Raw genomic sequence first — 22,653 nt, forward strand, 5'->3', positions numbered from 1 at the left:
TGCATAAAGATGAATAAAAGAAATCTGAACAGAAATTAGCCAAACACTTGACATCCAACATTGCCAAACTCCCAGGTTTATCAGTAGGCAGGCAAGCCCATCAAGAATAAAGCTGAAGTCTCAAGAAAGGGAGAAAGCTCTTCAAGAGAAGTTTAGGTAAACAAACACTGTTGGACCAAAAACTTACCCTGCATGAAGTCCTAATGTAAGCATGGAACAGCAGATCCAATTCAGGCACCTGTGTGAAAACCCAAAGATTTCCAGCAACTGACCAAATAGGGTGTCGCACAGTACTTTACCCAAAATGAGAATGGTTTCTGTTTAAAGGTCCAAGTGCAAGGATTCCAAACACCATAAAAAGCAAGATTCCATTAAGAAGAAAATATGGACTGAAAGATGTATACAAGAAGGCAGGCAGTAATGTAGCACCATTTGATAACCAATTGTTGGGGGGAACCAACAACACTTCTCGTAATACAAAGTATCAGACTACTTCAAGACCAAGCCATTGTCATTTAGCAATGGGTGCAGAGAATGAGCTTTGGTCTTCAGCCTATAGCTCTAGCAAATCTATCTGCATGTCAAATTTATGAAACCTGACAGCTCAGTTTTAAAGCCTTAAAAAGAGTCTTTCTCCTTTAGCACAGATTCCTTTGGGTCCTCAGGCTTTTCTTGAACATTCCTCATCAAGTACGACAGGAACAGAGGACCAGTAAGCCCCAAAAATGAAGAGAAGCATCCTATCTTGTCACTCATGTCTAAAGCTTCGGACTCCTTGTCAAGTGGCTAAAGTACTGTGGTCACCAGTGTGTATGCTGGACTGATGAAATCACACGAGTTAGCACCAGGGTGTTTACATGTTCTGCCCACTCAGGTAAGGGGTGCTTAATATCATGATATGCTCACTCACTGACTGGCTTGTACAGGACATCTGCTTTCTTGGGGGATGGATTTTTTTTTTCTCAGAGCAGAGTCAGGGTGTTTATAGTCTGCTTGGATCTTAGCCTCAACAACTGACCAAATGACACCATAGAACGAATGGCCCAAAAATCCTCAGACCATCATCTCTAAACTGCACAAAGGAATAGGATCTCCTCACAAGACCAAAAGTCTATCTAAAGAAGGGATCACTGTGAAATGGAATTTTAGTGGATTTACTTTCCTTGTCCATCTCGGTGACAATGGCGTCAGGAGACCCATGGCTAATCACACAAGCTGCATTAGGGTGCCCAGTATCCTCATTACAAATGGGGCTAAACTGCAAAGTAGTAATGTATAAAGACAAGCACATGAAAGGTGGTTGTGTTGGGAGACATACAATAGTGATAACACACTCACTGAAGGTGAAGCACACCGGAGAGATCTGCATGTGCCCTAATGATGGCTTCAGAGTGTACTCACCATGAGTGCAATCTCACCAGCAAATGAAGGTCGCTTTGGAAATATTTGCTTGATGTCAAGCCCCTACAATGCCTACTTTATGTCAAGCCCCTAAAATGCCTGCTTTATGTCAAGCCTCTACAATGCATGCCCTGATGCAAGACTACTCAAGGGACCCTTCCTAACTATGTCTTCTGTGTTTACTTGGTCTACAACAGAGATGGAGAGTATAAGTATGGCCGCTTTAAGGCCCAATTGCCACCGATCCATAAACAGGTGACTCAAGGGATGACTTGCAGGGAACATGGTCAGATAGTCACAGGATCCAGCCAAACAAATGGGGAGTGGGTGGCGCAGGGAAGGAAGCATGCCTATCCCAGTACCCTTTTTGCTAAAGTGGATGGCTGGTGCATACTCAAGCCATTTCAACCAGGGAACAAGGACAGGACACAGGGACAAATCTAGTCATTTAATAACAGTCTCACCTTATGGAGTGCTAGGCCATAACCTACTCCCCAAACGTTCATCCTTATGACACTGCTCTGGTCTACGCCTGGAGCTACATGGCTTTTCTTCCTGCCATTTGAAAACATACAAGATCTTGACAACCACCATTTATTTTTCTGTTGTAAAAGTAGGTCAAAAGCTTATGTTATTGCACCTTTGAAAGGAAGAAAAGATTAAGTCACTAGGAAATGTGGCAGTTTTCAAGGTAACACCACTCCATGACACAATAATGAGATTGTCATTCCATATCCTAGACTATCACTCAGACTATACAACACTTAGTGCGATAGTTAGGCATGCAAATCTAGAACCTAACTGCTGATGGGAAAAGAAAGCAATCCAAACTAGGTGAAAGGACAAATAAAAGTTTGCTGGGACATGTTTATGTATTTAGTGCATTACATCATTACAGCATTGTAGGTGTCAGAACATGTGTATAGATACCTCCAATAACCAGATCTTCCAAGCATTTTAATAAATGGTTATTTTTTGAGGATATGAGCCCAAACAAGGATCCTCGAGTTCAGACATTCAATGCCTAATGTGCTTACTGATCAGCAAAATAACAACTAAACAGTTACTGCTCAGCCATAAATTCATACCTGGGGTGAGAGGCATAATGAAAGATGGGGGAGAATCCTGTAATTAACAGCACAGTCAAGCACTATCCTACCTCTCCATTACGCAGCGGGGTCCCTCCCAATGTTGGGATACAAGGTAGAGGGCAACGATCACGGCATTCAGGGTGTGCTACCACTCTACAATCTCGGCACTTCAGAGCCAGTTTTCCAAACTTAATCCTCTTTCCACAAGGTACACATGATTCAGGCTTTATAACCTAGAAAGCATAAAAAAGTCATGCAAATGTAAAAATATTCTTGCTAGGGATAACTTTTTACTTTTTTTCCATTTGGACCATAGTGCACTTGGTGAATAAATCAATATGCATCACTTAAAAAAAATAAGAGTGATTAGTTTTTGAAAAAAAAAAAAAGGCATGTACAGATCATCTTTTCTGAACACATTAGTGCTGTTATAAATGTCTAGCTCTTTACATGAGGTGCAATATCTTTTTGGTACAACATGGCTCTGCCAGTGGCCTCCTTGTTCTCTTCTTTGCTGATCACACCAAAGCTACAGGATTATCCGGGGAGTATACAACTACTAACTCAGTGCTCAGACTGCCTTTAAAGCTGACAATATTTGGTCTAAGGTTGGTTGCCACTCTAATCATTTTTACTATTTCATATTATGGGGAAACTTCTTTCACATTCCATAACAAAATTGGAATTAAAATGTTTTTTAATATATATATATATATATATATATATATATATATATATATATATATATATATATATATATATATAACAATATACTTTATTTTTTTTTTCTTTAAAAAGAATTCTCTATGCATCAGTGGTAAATAAATGTAGATAGTAAATTGCATTTAGCTTCTTCTGACATGCCTTCAGCTCTATCAAGTGCAGGACTGCGGAAGCATTAGTAAACTCGGTTTCAGAAAATTACTGTGGAAATAAATATTTTCACTGTCTTTTAATATATTAGAATCACAATGCCAGCTAAGTTGTAAATTCCCATTTCAGTAATTACAGAATAATCTATACTTTTAAATTTATCTATACAGAATGTGGTACTTTGGTTAAACTTAATATTGCTTGTCACTATGTTTACATCCTACAGAAGCACACAAAGTGAGCTCAATACCTCTGCAATGCATCTTACCATCTGCTACACTGATATCTGGATCAAGGCGAGCAACAGTATCAGACTTGAGACAGATTCCAGTTTTCGGTTAAGAGAATAAAGCTTGATTTGCAGAGAATATCTGGTGGAATGCAATGGTCAGCTTGGACATTACTGTAATACAGATACCACAAATCTGACAATATACATACTTTGTGATTTTAAGCATCTTAGACACGCAGCTGCTCTGTTAGGTCCTCCATACCATTTGGTGACACAGTCTCCAGATGTGTCACGTGTATATTGAGTAGGATAGATTGTCACAGCATGTCCATGGAAATGTCATTACCTTGCTCCTTGTGGATTAAAATGATTCAGTACTTACTCTCCAAAGATTTTCCCCCGAGCCCATGCCAGTTTAAAGAATACCACTTATTAGTAAGCATGCAGAATGGAAAGCAGACCTTCCACGGTGAAGCGGACTGTTTCTCTCTTAATCACTTAACGAGTAACTCAACTCAGCTGGTGTACCACAAAAGTGGAGCTTCTTTCAGCCTTGCAACTACTCTTATCATGCCTAAAATGAATAATCAGACAACTAGTTAGGGCTTTAAACATGAGTTTCGCATTTTCCTTTGCCTTTATTAATATTTATGCACCTACATAATTGTCAAAAATATAGTTCTGGGTATTAATTTTTCTAAACAGTAAGTTATGTACCCACCATAACGTTAGATGTATGTAGTCCGTCTCGCCTCACATTCTTCCCCTGTGGGTTCAGAGCCGAATATCGGCTCCGACTCAGCCTATTTACTAGCTCGAAAGTCTTTGATTGGCTGGGCTAAGATGGTATCCCACAATACACTGCTCCACATCCCCAGATCTAGTTTGCTGCCAACAGAAGTATAGTATACATCACCCAAACACACACACACCCTTAACAATGAGGTCCAACAAATTATCCAAAGGGACTCTGCAATACGAGAAGGACATGGTGTTCCTCCAAATCCTCCAGGCCAGGGGGACGGTGGGAGGGTAATGAAGAATGTGAGGCGAGATGGACTACATACATCTAATGTTATGGTGAGTAGATAACTTACTGATGTTATATAGTCCTATCTCGCCTACATTCTTCACCTGTGGGACAGCGTCCCTAGCACCTACATCCTGGGTGGCTCAATGGAAAATACTCCTGAGCACTGTGGAGCCAACAGATGATCTGCCACTGGACACCACATCCAATTTGTAATGAGACAAACGTGTGATGAGAAGCCCACGTTGCAGCTGTACGTATATCATCCATCGATAACCTAGCCTGAAAGGCTGTGGAAGTGGAAACAGCTCTTGTAGAATGTGCTCTGACTGGAAAGTGCAGACTCTTTTCCCCCTGCCTGATAAATAAAGGAGACGCAACCAGCTATCCACCTAGAGATGGTGACCTTGGAAAGCGCAGACCCCAAGCGATTCTCTGAAAACTAAACAAAGAGCTGGTCTGACTTCCACCAATCTTTTGTCCTATGCAGACAAAAGCGCAGTTGTCTATGAACATCCAACAGATGAAACTGGTACTCTGCCTTGTTGGAAAAATTGGGGAAGAAGACCGACAGTTCAATGGACTAATTAATATTAGATAAGGAAGTCACCTTGGGAAGAAAGGACAGATTTGGTCTCAGAGAGACTATCTTTATGGACTATCAAATATGGGGGCTTGACTGATAGGGCCTGGATTTCTAAGACTCATCTAGCTGAAGTGATAGCTATCAAAAAAGGCAGATTTCCATGTAAGAAATTTTAAGTTGCAGGAGGCCACAGGTTCGAAGGGTGGGAGAGTGAGAGCCTGCAGAACGAAATTGAGGTCCCAGGGCATAACAGGTTGAGATACAGGGGGACGAAGCAGAAGAGTGCCTTTCAGGAATGCTTTACACAGTCTGTGTGCCATTAAGCTACATGAAAATTTGAAATAGCGGCCAGCTGAACTTTGATGGTGGCTGAGCCAGACCCTTGGTAGAACAAAGCAGACAAATTCCAAAACAGAATCGATGGGGGCTGTGTAGGGGTCAATACCTTTGGACTGGGCCCATATCGAGAACCTTTTCCACTTACTAGAGTAGATCTTCCTAGTGGGTGGTTTATGAGAGGACGAAAGAATATGGACCACGTCTGGAGAAAAATCATGACATCTGACTATGGATGGAAGTGGAGTAGCCAGACAGTCAGCCTGAGGGTCCCCAGGGAGGGGTGGAACTGTTCCGACTTGTCAGCAAGTCCAGACGAGGGTCCAGAATCCAAGGAATATCCACAACATAAGGTTGAAGGAAGTGGAACCATACTTGACGAGGCCAGTGTGGCGTGATCAGAATCAACCTGCTTCCCAAGGACAGAACTTTCTGAATCACCCTTGAGATAAGGGGAAACGGAGGGAAAGCATAAAGTAGACCCGAGGACCAATTGTACGCAAGAGCGTCCCTTGGAGATTCCCCCGGTGGGGGGATTAGCGAGAAGTAGCTGCTGCATTTCGCATTGAGGGGACTGGCAAACAGATCGCAGCAAGGCTGACCCCATCTGCTGAATATGCTTTCTGCCACCCAGCGGTTCAGGGACCACTCGTAGGGCATAAGGATCGCTCTGCTTAGCCTGTCTGCAATCACATTGGTTTTCCCCGGGATGTGCGTTGCCACCAAGGACCGTTGGGAAGCTATCACCCAATTCCACACTCTCATGGCCTCCCTGCACAGAGGGTAAGATCAGGTTCCTCCTTGCCTGTTGAGATACCACGCTAATGACATGTTGTCCGAGTGTATTGCAATAGTCCCTAGAGGGAGGACATCCTGAAGTGCCTACAACGCAAAAAGCACTGCCCTCAATCTCCAGGACATTTATGTGCAAGTCTATCTCGTGCTCCTGCCACGTGCCTTGGACCATCCTGCCGAGATAATGCCCCCCCCCCCAATCTGGGAGGCGTCCGTGGTCACTATGGCTATTGGGTTGGGTGGTACAAACGGTTTTCCTACATTTAAGTTGTTGGTGCATAGCCACCAACTGAGGTCCTGCTTGCATTTGCCTGTGATTAAGATTGGATGGGATAGCAGTAGTCTTTGAAAGGACCATTGGGCGAATAGGAGCCATTGCAGGATTCTCATATGTAACCTCACTAACGGGACCATTATGATAGTAGACACCATTGTCCCCCTGTAATTGACGAATTAGCCTTGCCTTCACACGTCTCTGAGGCATCATTGTACGAACCTGTTGTTGCAACCCCGTGATCCTCTCCAGTAGTGGTAGGAATGCCCTCAATCGAATAGTGTCCAACTCTGCTCCTATAAATAAGACACGCTGTGAGGGTAGCAAGGCAGATTTTTTCCAGTTTATTGTAATGCCTAACTGGTGACATAGATTGATGGTAGTATCTCTGTTTTGAAGAAGTAGATGCTTGGTGGGGGCGGAGAGGAGCCGGTCGTCCAGGTACGGAAACACCTGGAATCCTTGACGTCTCAAGTGAGCAGTCACCACTGCCATGCACTTGGTGAACACTCTGGGGGCTGTGGTGAGACCAAAGGGCAGGGCTCGAAACTGGAAATGCCTGGCTCCCAGCCGGAAGCGTAGATGACATCTGGATGCTCTGTCCATTTTGATGTGGTAGTAAGCATCCTTCAGGTCGATGGAGCACATCCATACTTTTTTCCCCAACAATGGGAGAATCGATTGTAGCGTGACCATCCGGAATTTGGACTTGCGTACGTAATGATTGAGTTGGCTGAGATCCAAAATGGGTCTCAGGTCCCCCATTCTTTTCGGCACCAAAAAGAATCTTGAGTAAGTCCCTAATCTGATCTGGTCTGGGGAGACTGGTTGGATGACTCCTTTTTCCAGTAGCCAAGAAACCTCTGATGCTGCTTGATCCCATTAACTGGGTGGAACGTCTGGGATCCGTTTGACAGGAGGGAGTGCGGAGTAGAATGGGATGGTGTAACCTCCGGCGATTATCCCTAATAGCCATCTGGGTATCAGTATCATCATACTGGGTGATGTTGACCCAGGCTTCCAGATACTGGGAAATTTGACCCCCGACTGGCTCCAGAGAAGCACACAGTCAGGCACACCCTCAGGAATGAGAGTATGGGGAACCACGAAAGGAATTGCAGTCCCCAGAATTGTGGGGGCCCCCTCTGCCTCTGGGGCGACGTCTCCCTGAATACAACCCTCCCTCCCCTGCCTCGGGAGGGGGTCACCTTGTGCGGCAGGAAAAGGCCTTTGTGATTTCTTGAACCACATCTTTACCCCTCGCTGAGCCTTGGGATAAGGTCTTGACGGGAGGGAAAAACAGACTCCTACGGCAGACAAGGTCTTTCCCTCTTGCTCAACTGGTGAGGGTGTCTTTCACTTTGGTTGCGAACAAAGAGGAACCATCAAAGGGGGCATCAGTGAAGGAAGACTTAAAGGCCTCCGCAAAGTGACACAGGCGTAGCCAGGCTGGTCTCCTGAGGGCCAACCCTGAGCTAGCCGCCCTACTCGCTCCTTCGGCTACGTACGAAATAAGTCGCATGGGCGAGTTAGCGATGGAGTTGAGGGTAGAGAGCTGAGCGTTGACAGTCTGGGCCACCGCCTCAGGTACGTTACCCGCTAGAGTATCTCCTAACTCCTTAAGGAGATCTCTCTGGAGCCGCGTGAAATGAGACAAATAGTTCAGTGACCGCAAGGTAAAGGTAGCTGAAGACAGGGTACGCTTCCCGTACCGGTCCATAGTCCTAGACTCCTTGTTAGGAGGATGGACTGAAGCGGAAGACTCAGCAACTTCCTTCTGGGTGGCTGCCGCCGCCACCATAGCATCTACCGGAACTCCCTTAGTTAAAAATTCTTTTCCTTGGGGAGGAGACAAAAATTTGTTGGGGCGTCGAGGAACAGGCTCCACAGAGTCAGGACTCTCCCACACCCTTCGTCAAATAAGGTCAAGGAGCTCGTCGAAAGGTGGAGACACCCAGGAGGCGGAGGGCTGAGCGCCAAAAGCCTTAAGGAATACGGACTCCTCCTCGGAGGGGGTTTTGGAGGGCCAGTCTCCTCTTTGTTTCAGGATCTCCAGGATATCGGAGAACGAAACGTCCTCAGAGGAAGACTTGGGGGACCCCTCCGATTCCTCGAGGTCAGTATCGGAAGTGAGGGACTCGTCCTGGGAGTCTATGTGCTTCCTCTTGCACAATTTCTTTCTAAGGGGGTTCCTCAGGCACAGGCTCTGAGGGCCCCTCAGAAAGAAGGGGACCGCTCGTGGGGGGTATCCTTAGGCTCTGGCGCTCTGCTGTCCAAGGATAGGTGGGCGTCAAAAGCTCTTGCTGGTGTTGTGGGGGAAGGTAGAACCGATCAGAGAGAAGTAGCTGACCTAGCCAGCGCTCTCCGTATAGCCTCGAAGGTGGGAGCTCCCAAATCGGAGGACTGACCGCCCTCCAAGGTCATGACCGGGACCAGTGTCTCTGCAGCCGAGGCACCGAGAGGGAGGCTCGGAACCGAAGGGTGTTCCGAGGCATCCCCCTCGGGCCCGACCGAGGAGACCAGAGTCTCGAACCCTGTGGACGGAACCGACAAGGTCGGAGCCAATGCGGGTACCGATAAACCCCGCTGGGGGATCGGAGCCGGCGCAGGAACGTCCCTCGTAGCAGAGCTTACCAGCTCCGACAAGGATGCGCTCGGAGGAGGAATAGCAGAATCAACCTTAGGAGCCGGCTCTGGAGCCGACTGGGTATGAGCCGAGAAAAGTTTGGCCAACACCAGAAACTGTAGGAGCCTCTGCACCACCCTATCTACATCCAAATTGGAAAGCCTGGAGGACTTGGAGGAGATGGATGGAGACCTAGACCGCCTAATCTGGAGAACACTGCCTCAAACTTGGAGACCGGCTCCGAGCGGACGCAGACTCACTAGACACAGCTACCTCCTGCGGCCTGATGACGGTGGAGCCGAGGAAGCAGACTCAACAATAGTGATTTTAGAAGGTGGCTCCGAAGCAATAGATGGAGCCGGAGACCTTTTCTAGGATTTTTAGGATTTAGACTTCGACTGGAGCCGAACCTAAATCCTCCTCAAAGGACGGTTTTAGCAGTCCCTTTAGGATTCATTTGTTTTTCCTCTCTTGGAGCACCCGAGGACTAAAGGCGTGGCAGAAACTGCATGACTCCTGTAGGTGGATGGCTCCAAGACAGTAAACACAGACCGAGTGTCCATCTGCGATGGGCATCTTATAAGTACACTTTTTAAAGCCAGAGGGCTTATGCTCTTTCTGCTCCTTAGACATTCTAAGGCCAACAACTGTAGCAGCCGCTACTGACAAAAGGCAGGAAACCGCTATCACAGAGACCGAGAGTCAACACAAGTACAACAAACAACCAAGGCACAAGGGAGAACCTCTAACTAAAACCGTTCTCCACTTAAAAAACTACAACGCACCAAAACGACAGCCAGACAAACACCACAATGGAGAACTACGTCCTCTAACTGAAACGGGCCTAGCCAGAGGGAAGTTAAGGATACCAAAACACACAAAAACACTCAACTCACAAAACACTAACGCAGCAACAATAGCTATGAAAAAGCTCTATTTGGATAACAACAATCAGCAAAATTTTTCACAGGAAAAAGGTTTTAGCAATACTTAGCCACAGCCAAGTCGAGACCACGTCCGAGCTCTACAAGCGGCAAACGAGATCTAGGGATGTGGAGCAGTGTATTGTGGGATACCATCTTAGCCCAGCCAATCAAAGACTTTCGAGCTAGTAAATAGGCCGAGTCGGAACGATATTCGGCTCCGCTCCGAACCCACAGGTGAAGAATGTAGGCGAGATAGGACTACATAACATACATAGATACAGTACATCCATCTTCATATGGATTTGGCCGATTGCTAATAATCACATTTACTAAAATAAATGAATTCTTTTACCATAGGAAAATGTTTTTTTGCTCATCATTTCAGTAAATTCCACTCACTGGCATCACATACATTCAAGTTTGTGTAATCTTTCAGTTCTGTAAAATGATGGGTTTATTAGCAAAGTTAAAAAAATTATAAAGAATTTGCATTGGTTCAAATTCTCTCTCTCTCATTTCTGGACAGGTTTCATTACAGTTGGTCTGTAGCATGGGGAAAATTTGGGGCAAGAAAAGAACTTTTACAAGCTTAATTGATTTAGACACCTTCTGAAATTTTGAATTTGTTTTTTTAAGTATTCATGATTTGCCATACATGTTGTAACACGTCAATGACTATTCAAGTTCATTGTCAAAATGTAGCAAGTAAATTATGATTAGGGTGCAGAGAATCAATAAAAGGGATGTCTTTTTAATTTTTAAGAGGATGGTCGATTATCTGCGGACTGGAAAGGCTCAAACGGAGAAGAAAGAACTGAGCATACAAAGAAAGTTGCAAAAATGGGGACGCCTAACTATGAATTGGAATCAGACGACTGACTAGAATAAATTATAGGAGTGGAAATACACCTGGCACCACTGAACGCAGTACAGAAAAGTTCAGTCTCAGACTATAGTAAATTAAATAAAACTGTTTCTGGACTGTCACACAATGACCATTCCAATGAGTTTAACAAGCAACAGCAAGCAAATGAGTGGCATTTTTGGCTAGCATGAATAGTATCTTAGCTACCAAAAGATTTGACCACACACACGTCTCATTTTCATGATCGTACTTGAATACCACTGCTACTGTTCATTTACTTTGTACAGCATAAAATATATTATGAAGTGAACAGCAAGCAAGTTATTTGACTCTAACCTAGTCAAAAGTTGCTTTATTATTAGTAACACACAAGCCTTTATTGCGCTAGTTAATCCAGGGAAAAATTAAAGCAATATATAAATCTGACCAAAAATGCTATGCACTTAACGCTGCACTGCACAATGATTTAGTTGACAAATGCTAAAATTACATACAATACTGTAATTACAAAGCAGCATTGGTAGTTTTCATTCTCTTTAGTAGTAGACCCAAGGTTAGCAGGACCTAGTCAGTCTGGGTGGGAAAAAGTACAGTTGTGTACACTTAACATTAATATAGATGTTAGTGTCTTCACTGTTGCAGTCATCACATTTTGGTTATCCCTGCCAGGGTAGCCCTCAGCCTGAATACTAGAAACTTAGTATTTTTGCGTTGGTTGCTGTCGCTTGAAGACTTACATCAGGTAGTCAGTGGTATAAAGGAAAGAAGCTGACGCCATTACATCAGTTTTTCTTGCCCTAACCAGTCAGGAGCCCATAAAATAGGAGGCCAGGCTCTGGTGGCAGAACCCCACCAGTGGAAAATAAATACCAATATGTCCCTTGTAAGGAAAGGGGAACAACAAGGAAGAAAGGTAACAAAAAGAAAAAATGGGGAAGGAAGGAGGGAAACCAGCAACAGTGACGACACTAACATCTACATTTATGGTAAGTGTACACAACAGTACTATGTTCTTCGTGTTTCACTGTTGCAGTCACCACATTTGGTTAGATTCCCAAAGCTAAGGAAATGAGTGGAGGCAGTCAAGGATGCTAGGGGCTGGCTAGCATACCCTGCAAGACTGCAGAAGCAAAACCTGCCCTGGACTTAGAAGGGAGAGGCAGGTGGTAATGTTTGGTAAAGGTATGAACAGATGTCCAGGTGGAAGCTTCCAGGGGACTCCTCTTAGGAAAGCTGCAGAGGTGGAGGCTGCTCTGGTGAAGTGGGTCCTGACCCCCTTGGGGGGGGGGGGCTTGCCATGCTGTTTGTAGCAGAAATGGATACAGTATGCTATCCATATGGAAATGTTTTGCTTGGAGATGGCTTTGCCCTCCGCCCCTGAAGCAAAGCTAACCAGCAGTTGATCAGATTTTCTGAAGGGTTTAGTCCTGTCCAGATAGTATCCGAGTTGTCTGTGCACATCGAGAGAGTGCAGAATCCTTTCCCCCTTGTTTTGAGGGTTAGGAAAGAAGGTGGGCAAATGGATGGATTGGTTGAGGGCCACACTGGACACCACCTTGGGTATGAAGGATGGATTGGTTCTTTGGGATACCCCGTCTGCATGGGTTCCCACTGCCTTGAGTGCTTGCAGCTCAGAGAGTCTTCTGGCTGAAGAGATGGCCAGGAGAAAGGCCTTCTTCCAGGAGAGAAATTTTAGCTCTGCAGAAAAAACTGGTTCGAAAGGAGGCAGGATGAGCTTTTCCAAGATAAGGTTAAGGTCCCAAGTTGGTGTTGGTGCCCTCCTGGGGGGGCTCAAGTTGTTAGCCCCTCTGAGGAACTGTTTGATCAGAGGGTGTGAAAAAAAGAGGCTGCTCAGTGGGAAAATGAGCTGAAATAGCAGAGGCATGAATTTTTATTGAGGAGAAAGAGACCACTGTGTAGTAGGGTCAGTTAAGTAATCCAGGATGAGAGGGATGGAGGGCTGTGCCCTATTGGCCCCCTTAGCCTGGATCCAGGTGCAGAACCTTTTCCATTTATCTGCATAAGACTTTCTGGTGCTAGGGCGTCTGGCCTCTCAGATAACATCCAGAACCAGTTTACTGAGGATGGCAGATTGGTCAGGGTATAAGCCACGCTGCCAAACTGAGTGTCTGCAAATGGGGGTGCATGAATTCCCCTTCCCTCTGGGTTAGGAGGTTGGGAATCTGAGGAAGATTCCATGGGGACAGGCTGTGCAGCAAGGGGTAACAGTGCTGTCTGGGCCAGTCTGGAGCTACGAGAATGGTCCTTGGTTTTTCCTCCCTTATTTTGATCAGTATCTTGGGAATGAGAGGTAGAGGAAGAAAGGCATAGACAGATTTACCCAGGGGAAGGACAGGGCATCCACTTTCCATGCCATGCAGTGATGCTCCCTGGTGCAGAATTTGCTGAGCTGATGGTTAGTGTGGGAGGCAAAGAGGTCTACCTCCGGGATTCCACATTTCTGAGTTATTAGTAAGAAGGTGTTTCTGTTGAGCTGCCACTCATGGGGGTCCAAAAGTTTTCTGCTTAATTGTTCTGCTAGGGAGTAAAGATTACTGCTCAATTCTTCTGCCAGGGAGTTGAGAGAGCCAAGCAGGTATTGCGCTAACAGGTGTAAATGCATGGAAGACGCTGTGAACCAACGGGTCATGGCCAGCCCACACAGCGGGTAGGAATGAGTCCCTCCCTGCCTGTTGATGTACCACATCATTGTGGTGTTGTCTGTTTGATCAGGAGAACCCCTGGAGAGAGAAGGGGTTTGGAAAGCCATCAAGGCCTACTGCACAGCCATCATCTCTTTTTGACTGATGTGCAGCGGGAGTTGCTTGGGGCTCCATTGGTCCTGTATGCACCTACTGTCCGGGTGTGCGCCCCAAGCATAGTCTGATGAATCTGTGGTGAGGGTCTGGGCGGCGGGGTGTGGGGAGAAGGGCAGTCCCTTGTTGTGGGAGCAGGCTGTTGCCCACCAAAGAAATTCCTCCCTCAGGCAAGGAATAATAGGTAAAAGAGTTCCCAGATCTTGTGTGTTGACACCAAAGGCTCTTTAGGTACTACTGAAGTCTCCTCATAAGCAGTCTGGCATATGGAATAAGGAGTATGCAAGATGCCATGAACCCCAGGGCTTGCAGAAAGCTGGGGCCTGGTGGCCAGTTGAGAGAAGTAAACTGATAGAAAACTTTGTTTCTCTGGTGTTAGGCATACCATCAGGGATGCTGTATCCAGACTTGCTCCCAGGAAGATTATCCTTTTGGTGGGTACCTGTTTGGATTTCGTTTCGTTGATTGTGTACCCTAAGGAGGTTAGAAGGTCCTTTACAAAGGCCAGGTCTTTGAGCAGCTTTTCCTGGCTGTCTGCCTGAATGAGGCAGTTGTCTAAGTAGGGGTAAATTTGAATATTTCTTTGCCTGCAAAAAAGCAATGGCTGGAGCCAGGCATTTTGTGAAAACTCTGGGAGCAGTAGATAAGCCAAAGAGAAGTGCAGAGAACTGAAAGTGTTGAGATCCTGACCTGAAGCAAAGATGTTTTCTGCAGGAGTCCCTGATGGGAATGTGGAGGTAGGCCTCTTAGTCCAGGGTGGCTAGCCATGTGTCCTTGGACAGCACGGGTAGCAGCTGCTGGAGAGTGAGAATTTTGAATTTTGGGATCACCAGGAAGGTGTTTAGAATGGATAGATCGAGGATCAGGCGCCAGGTGCCCTCTTTTCTGGGTACCAGAAAAAGTCTGCAGTAGAAGCCCTGGCCTATGTTCTACTGCTCCCAAGGAGAGCAGGGCATGGATTTGCTTTTGAGCCTCTGCCCACTGATTTAGTGGTAGATCTCGGAACCTTTTTGGGGTTGAAAGGGTGTGGAAGAAGAATTTATACCCCTGAGACACAATGTTCAGAACCCATTGGTCCTTGGTAATGGTGGCGAAGGTGCTTGAGTGAAAGGAGAGTTTTCCTCATAGTTGTATGTGATGATGGGCAGACGTAAGGTCGGGAAGTGGTGAGTCATTGTGGGTTTTTACCATAACGGGATGGCTTAGAAAGTACAGTTGTGTACCTACCATAAATGTAGATGTTTGAGTGTATTCACTGTTGCAGTCATTACTCTTGGGTTATCCTGCTGGCAGGCTACCCTCAGTCGGCCAGAATTCCAATGTCTAGGTCTGGCGTCGGTTGCTGTCGCCTCTTCCCTGACGTCAGTGCGCCAGGGGTATAAAAGATGCAGCCAATGCCATTTTCTTCAGTTTTTCTTGCCCCAGATGTCAAGTGCCCCAAAACTGGTAGGCTGAAAAATATGCCAATAAAAATGCATGCACAAAAATAACATTTTCTTTATCTACAAGCAAATAAACCAAATAGGTTGTATAGGATAGAGAAGTGCAGATAAGTCCCAGCAAAGAGAAGGGGGATGGTGGGTGGGTAACCTGTACTGCAACAGTGAATACACTCTAACATCTACATTTATGGTAGGTACACAACTGTACTATGTTCATCGTGTTACTCTTGGGTTGAATCCCAAAGCTGAGGACGGGTGGCTGGGCTAAATAGGATTAGGAGTGGCTGTGAGGCCCTGCAGAACTGCAGTGGCAAAGCCTGCTCTGGACAGAGTAAATAGGTAAGTGGTAGTGCTTTGTGAAAGTGTGCACTGAACTCCAAGTTGCAGCCTCTGAGGAAGGCTGCTGAAGTGGCTGCTGCTCTGGTGGAATGAGGCCTACTGCCCTTAGGCACTGATTTGCCATGCTGAGAATAGCAGAAACGGATGCAATGGCCTATATATTTAGAAATGGTCTGTTTTGAGATAGCCTTTCCTTGTGATCCTGCAGCATATGACACTAAAAGTTGCTCAGTCTTTCTGAAAGCTTTAGTTCTGTCCAAATAGAAGTGTAACTGCCTGTGTATGTCCAAAGAATGCAGAATTTTCTCACCCTTGTTCTGTGGATTTGGATAAAAGGTAGGCAAGTGAATGGTTTGGTTGAGGGCCACACTGGATCCTACCTTAGCCATAAATGTAGGATTTGTCCTCAGAAACACCCTGTCTGGATGAAAAGTGATAAAAGGTTCCACAGCTATGAGTGCTTGTAATTCAGAGACTCGCCTTGCTGAGGTTATTGCTAGGAGTAGAGCTGTTTTCCAGGATAAGAATTTTATATCTGCTGCTGAAGCTGGCTCGAAAGGAGGCAGTGTGAGTTTTTCCAAAACATAATTGAGGTCCCAGGCCGGAATTGGTGCTCTCCTTGGAGGCCTAATGTTTTTGGCCCCTCTGAGGTACTGCCTTATTAAAGGATGAGAATAGATAGGTGGTTCCATATTGTAATGGGCTGAAATGGCAGAGGCATGAATCTTAATTGATGAGAAAGAAAGGCCTTTGGTTCAGCATCTCAGTTAGGTATTGTAAAATCTGAGGTATATTTGGTACACACATGTCAATGCCTTGTTCCTGGCTCCAAGCACAGAATCTATTCCATTTTTCTGCATAAGATTTTCTGGTACTGGGCCTCCTGGCCTCCAAGATAACATCCATTGCAGCTTTTGAAAGAGGTGTGTTCTGAATGGTTACATTATCTGCCATGCTGCCAGATTTAAGGTCCTGAGTTGGCTGTGCAGGATCTGATTGTTTTGTTGGGCCAGCAAGTGAGAAGTTTGAGGCAATATCCATGCTGGACCTTGAGAAAAGTTCTTTAGCACTGGGTACCAGTGCTGGTGTGGCCAGTCTGGTGCAATCAGTATAATTTTTGGCTTCTCTTACCTGACCTTTAGGTGTACCCTGGGAAGGAGAGGCAGTGGAGGAAAGGCATATACTGTTAGGTTTTTCCAGCTGAAGGATAGGGCGTCCACTTTCCATGCTTGCTTGTGATAAATCCTTGTGCAAAATCTCTGCAATTGGTAGTTGTGAGGGGAGGCAAATAGATCTATGTCTGGGCATCCCCATTTCCTTATGTTGAAGACTTGTGGATCCAGTTTCCATTCGTGGGGATCCATGAGGTTTCTGCTTAGTTCGTCTGCCAGAGTATTTGTTTTTCCTGGCAGGAATTGTGCTTGCAGGAGAATCTGAAAAGCTAATGCTGTGTCCCATAAGGTCATTGCTAGTCTGCAGAGGGGGTAGGAATGTGTACCTCCCTGCTTGTTTATGTACCACATGACCGTAATATTGTCTGTCTTTATCAGTAGCTGTCCTGGATGAAGCAGGTCCTTGAAAGCTGTCAGGACATTTTGAACAGCTAGCATCTCTTTTTGATTGATGTGAAGATGCATCTGGTTTGCAGGCCATGTGCCCTGAATACATTTTCCTGCCATATGGGCCCCCCAGGCATAATCTGATGCATCCATTGTTAGTGTCTGTCTGGCTGTGGGTAAACAGAATGTCAGACCCTTGTTGTGGTGACAGGCTTCTGCCCACCTTCGAAACTCCTGTTGTAGGCAGGGAATGAGTGCAATTACTGTCTCCAGGCTGTGGCAATGCTGAGTCCAAACACTTTTTAGATACCATTGTAGTTTCCTCATATGCAGTCTGCCACATGGAATTCGTAGAATGCAGGATGCCATGGAACCCAGGGCCTGCAGGATTTTCCTTGCAGATAAGTGGGTTTTTGTTGCCAATTTCTTGAAGTAAGAAGTCAGTTGTTTTTGTTTGTCTGGCGTGAGATAAGCCATCTGGGCAGTTGTATTTAAGCTTGCACCCAGGAATATTATCTCTTGAGAGGGCACTAGTTTTGATTTCTTTTCATTTACTGTGTACCCTAGGCCAGTTAGTAATTTTTTACAAACGCCAGATGCTTTAAAAGAATGTCTTTGGTCTCTGCTTGAATTAGGCAGTCGTCCAATTAGGGATATATTTGAATTCCTCTTTGTCTGCAAAACGCAATTACTGGTGCCAGGCATTTTGTGAAGACCCTGGGCGCAGTAGATAAGCCAAAGGGCAGTGCAAAGAATTGGTAATGCATTGAGCCAGCTATGAATCTGAGGTATCTTCTGCAAGATTGTCTGATTGGGACATGCAGGTATGCCTCTTTTAGGTCCAAAGTTACGAGCCAAGCCTTTTTGCCCGGCATGGGCAGTAGCTGCTGTAGAGTCAACATCTTGAATTTTGGAACTTCCAGAAACATATTTAGTATAGATAAGTCCAGTATTGGTCTCCAGGTTCTGTTCTTTCTGGGTGCTAGGAAAAGTCTGAAGTAAAATCCTTGCCCCTGCTCTTGTTGTGGTACTTGCTGAATGGTCCTCATGTCCATGATGGCTGTAATTAGTTTTTGTGCCTCTGTCCATTGATTGTGTGGCAGGTCTGGCATACCTTTTGACCTTGGTAGAGTGTGAAAATGGAACCTGTAGCCTTGGGACACTATGTTCAGGACCCATTTGTCTTGGGTAATCATTTGCCAATTTGATGAAAAAAGTGCTAGTTTTCCCCCTTAGGGGGCTATCAAAAGAAAAGTGCTTGGATCTGGCAGAGGAAAGTCATTGGGACGGTTTCCTGCAAGTCTTCTTCGCTTTTGGAGGTAAGAGCACCCCATTGTTTAGGCCTATATGAGCCTTGGGGCTGAGATCTGCCTCTAGGACGCCTGTATCTGCCTCTTTGTTGTCTGTCTGACACTGGAAAGGACCAATTTTTAGAAGGCCAGTTTCTACTAAACCTGGGTGGCTGTACCTGTAAGAAAACCTTGACACTGTGCATGGATTTTGCCTTATCCTCCATTTTTTTTTCAATACCTCTTCTGCTTTAGAACCAAACAAAGTATCATGCTGCAATGGTGCATCTAATAATTTTGCTTTAACATGATCAAGCAGATTCTGTTCCTTTAACCAAGCATGCCTTCTAATAACAGAACCTGTAACAGCGGCCCTGCAAGAGGCCTCCAATGAATCATAACCACATTGCAAAGTATGCTTTCCCACTTGTTCGGCTGCATGCAATAAATCCTGCAATTCCTTGGTCTCTGAACATTCAGTATTAGTCAACAATTTCTGTTTAAGCAGTGACATCAAATATTATTGATATTTAAGCATATGAAACTGACAATTTAAAGCCCTTACAGCCAAGGTAGCAGAAGTGTAGACTTTTTTCCCCCCATCTGTCTAGAGCCCTAGAATCTCTATCACAGGGGACAGGGTTTTTTGCAGTGGAAGCTTTAACCCCTTTGGAATCGTGAGATATAGTTTCTGGGTCAGCAGCGGGATTCTTATATAGGAATTTATGAGAATCCGGAACCCTGTAGTATCTGCCTGGCTTAGCAAGTGCAGGGGGTAAAGAGTCAGGAGACAGGCCGGACTCTGAAAATACATCATCTACAATGTCTAAAACAGGTGGAATAGCAAGGGGTCTATGCTGAGGAAGTAGCAGAAAGTCTGAGCCTTTTCTTAGATTCAGAATAATCTTGGCTCTCCCAGTGGAAATGCTCCCTCATGGTATGCAGGGTTTCCCCAAAAGAATAATCCTCAGGAGGAGAGGCCGAAGGAATGGATTCTTCAGCATCAGAATCCTCATAGGGAAGCATGGAGTAATCCTGTTCAAAGAGGAATCAGAGGAAATAGAAACCTGATCAGAAGAATCATACTCTGTTTCTTGCCTAGGCCTCTTATCAGTAGGGGGATGGGAACCCCTGATCAAAGTAATTAGGTCTTTGGCCATTTTGAGCATCTGTTTTTTAGGCATGGAAGTCTGAGTAGGAGAATGCTGTACTTGTTTCTTTGTCTTTAGAGCTCCTTTAGTCTTTGAAGCTGAAGATGGCTTAATATATAGCTGTGTAGGTCTGAAGGCACCCTCAGAAGCTGATGCCTGCTCAGCGGCTCCGGACCATCTGAGGGAATGATTTCAGAGTGTCCAACACCTTGACTATCCAGAGGCCCTGTCGGATCCACGTGGGAGTCGGAAGCGGCCTGTGGCTCTGAGGTAGCGGGCACCAGGGGCTGCGATAGCGCCTCACTGAGAACCGGCGACTGGCCTAGCAGAGGCCTCGTCGTCGGTTTTGGACCTCGGATGCTTATCCTTTTCCTTGTCCTTGCGTTTTTTGTAAACTCCGGTTGTCTGCTGGTCCGACGGCATTATATAATAATTAAATCTTCGGCCAAATTAATGAAATACAAAATCAAACCGACGCTTAATAATGCGTTGGTTAAATCTAGCACAAAACCGACAGCAACGTTGTGATCAGGGCCTAGGCAAGGAATACAGTAAGAATGAAAATCCTTATGAGGTATTTGTTTCCACAAGAAATACAATTGTTAACTTTTTTTGACATCGGTCTGGAGCAAGAAAAAAGTTTCTGCAACGGGGTACTTAGCTTTAATGAAGACTTCGGTTCTGAAATTCGAATATGAAAATCTCAGGAGTCGGCTGACTGGCACTTGCGAACTGCTTTTTCTTCGGGCACCGCGCGGCAAGAAAAACTGAAGAAAATGACGTCGGCTGCATCTTTTATACCCCTGGCGCACTGACGTCAGGGAAGAAGCGACAGCAACCGACGCCAGACCTAGACTTTGGAATTCTGGCCGACTGAGGGTAGCCTGCCAGCAGGATAACCCAAGAGTAATGACTGCAACAGTGAAACACGATGAACATCTTCCTGGTTTTGAAGTGGAGGCAGTCCACTGCTTAGATTTCTGCAACCCCTGGGACTGCTGTCTTGGAGGTCTGCTTCCACGGGGCCTAGGCTGGCCCTGTTTACTAGGTGTAGGCAAGGACCAGTGCTTGGAAGGAAAATGCTTGCTGAACCTAGGGAGCATAAGAAATCTTTAACAGTCTGCATAGATTTTGCTTTTTCTTCCATCTTTAACACCTCTTCTGCTTTAGTACCAAATAAGCTATCCTGATGCAAGGGTGCATCCAACAACTTTGATTTAACATGGACTGGCAGGGGTTGTTCCTTAAGCCATGCATGTCTTCTAATACAGATCCAGTGACTGCTGCCTTGCAAGAAGCTTTTAGGGCGTCAAAACTGCAGTGCAAAGTGTGTTTAGTTACTTGACTAGCAGAGTGCATTGACTCCTGTAAATCTTTAGATTCTGCCCATGCAGGAAAGACGACATTATTGTTTAAGGAGTTCCAACGTATGTTGCTGATATTTAAGCATATGGAACTAACAATTTAGTGCCCTGATAAGAGTAGCTGATGTGTATACTTTTTTACCCCATCTGCCCAGTGCTCTGGAATCCCTATCTGAGGGGATGGGATTCTTAGCTGAAATAGCTTTAACCACTTTTGAGCCTTGAGTAATGACTTCAGGGTCCGCTGTTGGGGTTATGTTTGTTGAGTCAGGGACTCTGTAGTACCTGTCTGGTTTTCTGGGAGCAAAAGGGAGGGCATTTCTAGTCTAGCTGGATTCAAGGAAGACATTATCCACCACATCTAGGATTGGGGGGGGGGGGTGGCTAAGGGCCTGTGTTATGGAAGGTCCAGGAACTCAGAGTCTCTTTTTAGGCTGTGGGTAGTCTTGACTCTCCCATCTGAAATGCTCCCTTGAAGTATGCAGTGTTTCCCCAAAGAAAAAAATCCTCTGGAGGAGAGGCTGAAGGAATAGATTCCTCTGCATTAGAATCTTCATATGTAGAGAGGGGCTGCATGTCTTCATAGTCCGATGCATCGGATTCATCTGACACTTGTTCAGACTCTTGTTCAGAAAGAACTACTGGAGACAGATCTTTTTCTTTTTGAGGAAGTGGCTTGGCTTTCCCTACTCAGCATGATAAGGTCCTCTGTCATTTTAAGCATTTGTGACTGAGGCAAGGGAGCAGGTGCCAGGGAATTGCTGGCAGTCGATTTCTTGGGGGTGGTTCAAACCCTGGGCCGAAGGAACTCTGTTTTAGAAAGAATGGTAGCCGTGAAAGAGGTGTCGGTTCATGTCTGGATTCCGTGTTGCAAAGGACTTCCTCGGAAGCTGGTGCCTGCACAGCGGCTCTGGACCCATCCAAGGAAGAGACTACCACAGGATCCTTAGACGAAGAAAAGTTCTACAGCACACCGGACTCCGAAAGGGTCTCGGTAGAGGCCTGAGAATCAACTGAAGTGGGCATCGGGGGCTGTGAAAGCATCTCACTAAATTCCAAAGGATTGACGAACAGCTTGGCGGTAGTGTCGTCTGAAGGTTTGGTCCTGTGCGGTCTATCTTTACGTTTTTTGGAAGATCTGCTGTCGGATGGCTTATGGAAGCCATATCGGAATTCGAGGACTGTAATCTGAAATATCTGGCTACAATAACGGCCCAACGATGAATAGTTATGGCATTAAACAAAGCACAGAACCAACAATGAGGGATGTCGAGGTCTGGGCCTGGACAAGTGATGCAGTAAAAGTGGAAGTCTCGGTGTGGTATTTGCTTTCCACAGGCGAGACAATTATTAGCTTTTTCTGACATTGGTTAGTGCAAAAAAAAGGATCCCCAATGGGGTATTTAGCTTGTGAAGACTTCAGCTTCAGTTCGGAAACGAAACTCAGGTAGCAGCCGACCGGCACTCATGCGACCTGCTTCTGCTTCGGGCTCCACGGCAAGAAAAAACGATGTAATGGTGTCGGCTGCCTTCCTTTATACCACTGACGACCTGATGTCAGTCTTCAAGCGACAACAACCGACGCAGAAATACTAAGTCTCTGGTATTCAGGCCGGCCGAGGGCTACCCTACCAGGGTAACCCAAATGTGAAGACTGC

At 45.6% G+C, this 22,653-nt stretch overlaps 1 protein-coding gene across 5 annotated transcripts in view; it reads right to left on the reverse strand.

Annotated features, from left to right (window-relative positions):
* Window positions 1-22,653, reverse strand: part of RACGAP1 (Rac GTPase activating protein 1) — a 1,182,394-nt gene that overhangs the window by 433,568 nt on the left and 726,173 nt on the right. For all 5 annotated transcript variants that reach the window (XM_044083830.1, XM_044083828.1, XM_044083831.1 and 2 more), the window contains one exon: window positions 2,561-2,725. In XM_044083830.1, the coding sequence (XP_043939765.1) occupies window positions 2,561-2,725 (165 nt within the window). The remainder of the gene's footprint in view (window positions 1-2,560; window positions 2,726-22,653) is intronic.

The sequence above is a fragment of the Protopterus annectens genome, chromosome 9.part0 (assembly GCF_019279795.1).
Source record: "Protopterus annectens isolate FY-2018-M chromosome 9.part0, PAN1.0, whole genome shotgun sequence".
In the NCBI taxonomy this organism is placed as follows: Eukaryota; Metazoa; Chordata; order Ceratodontiformes; family Protopteridae; genus Protopterus; species Protopterus annectens.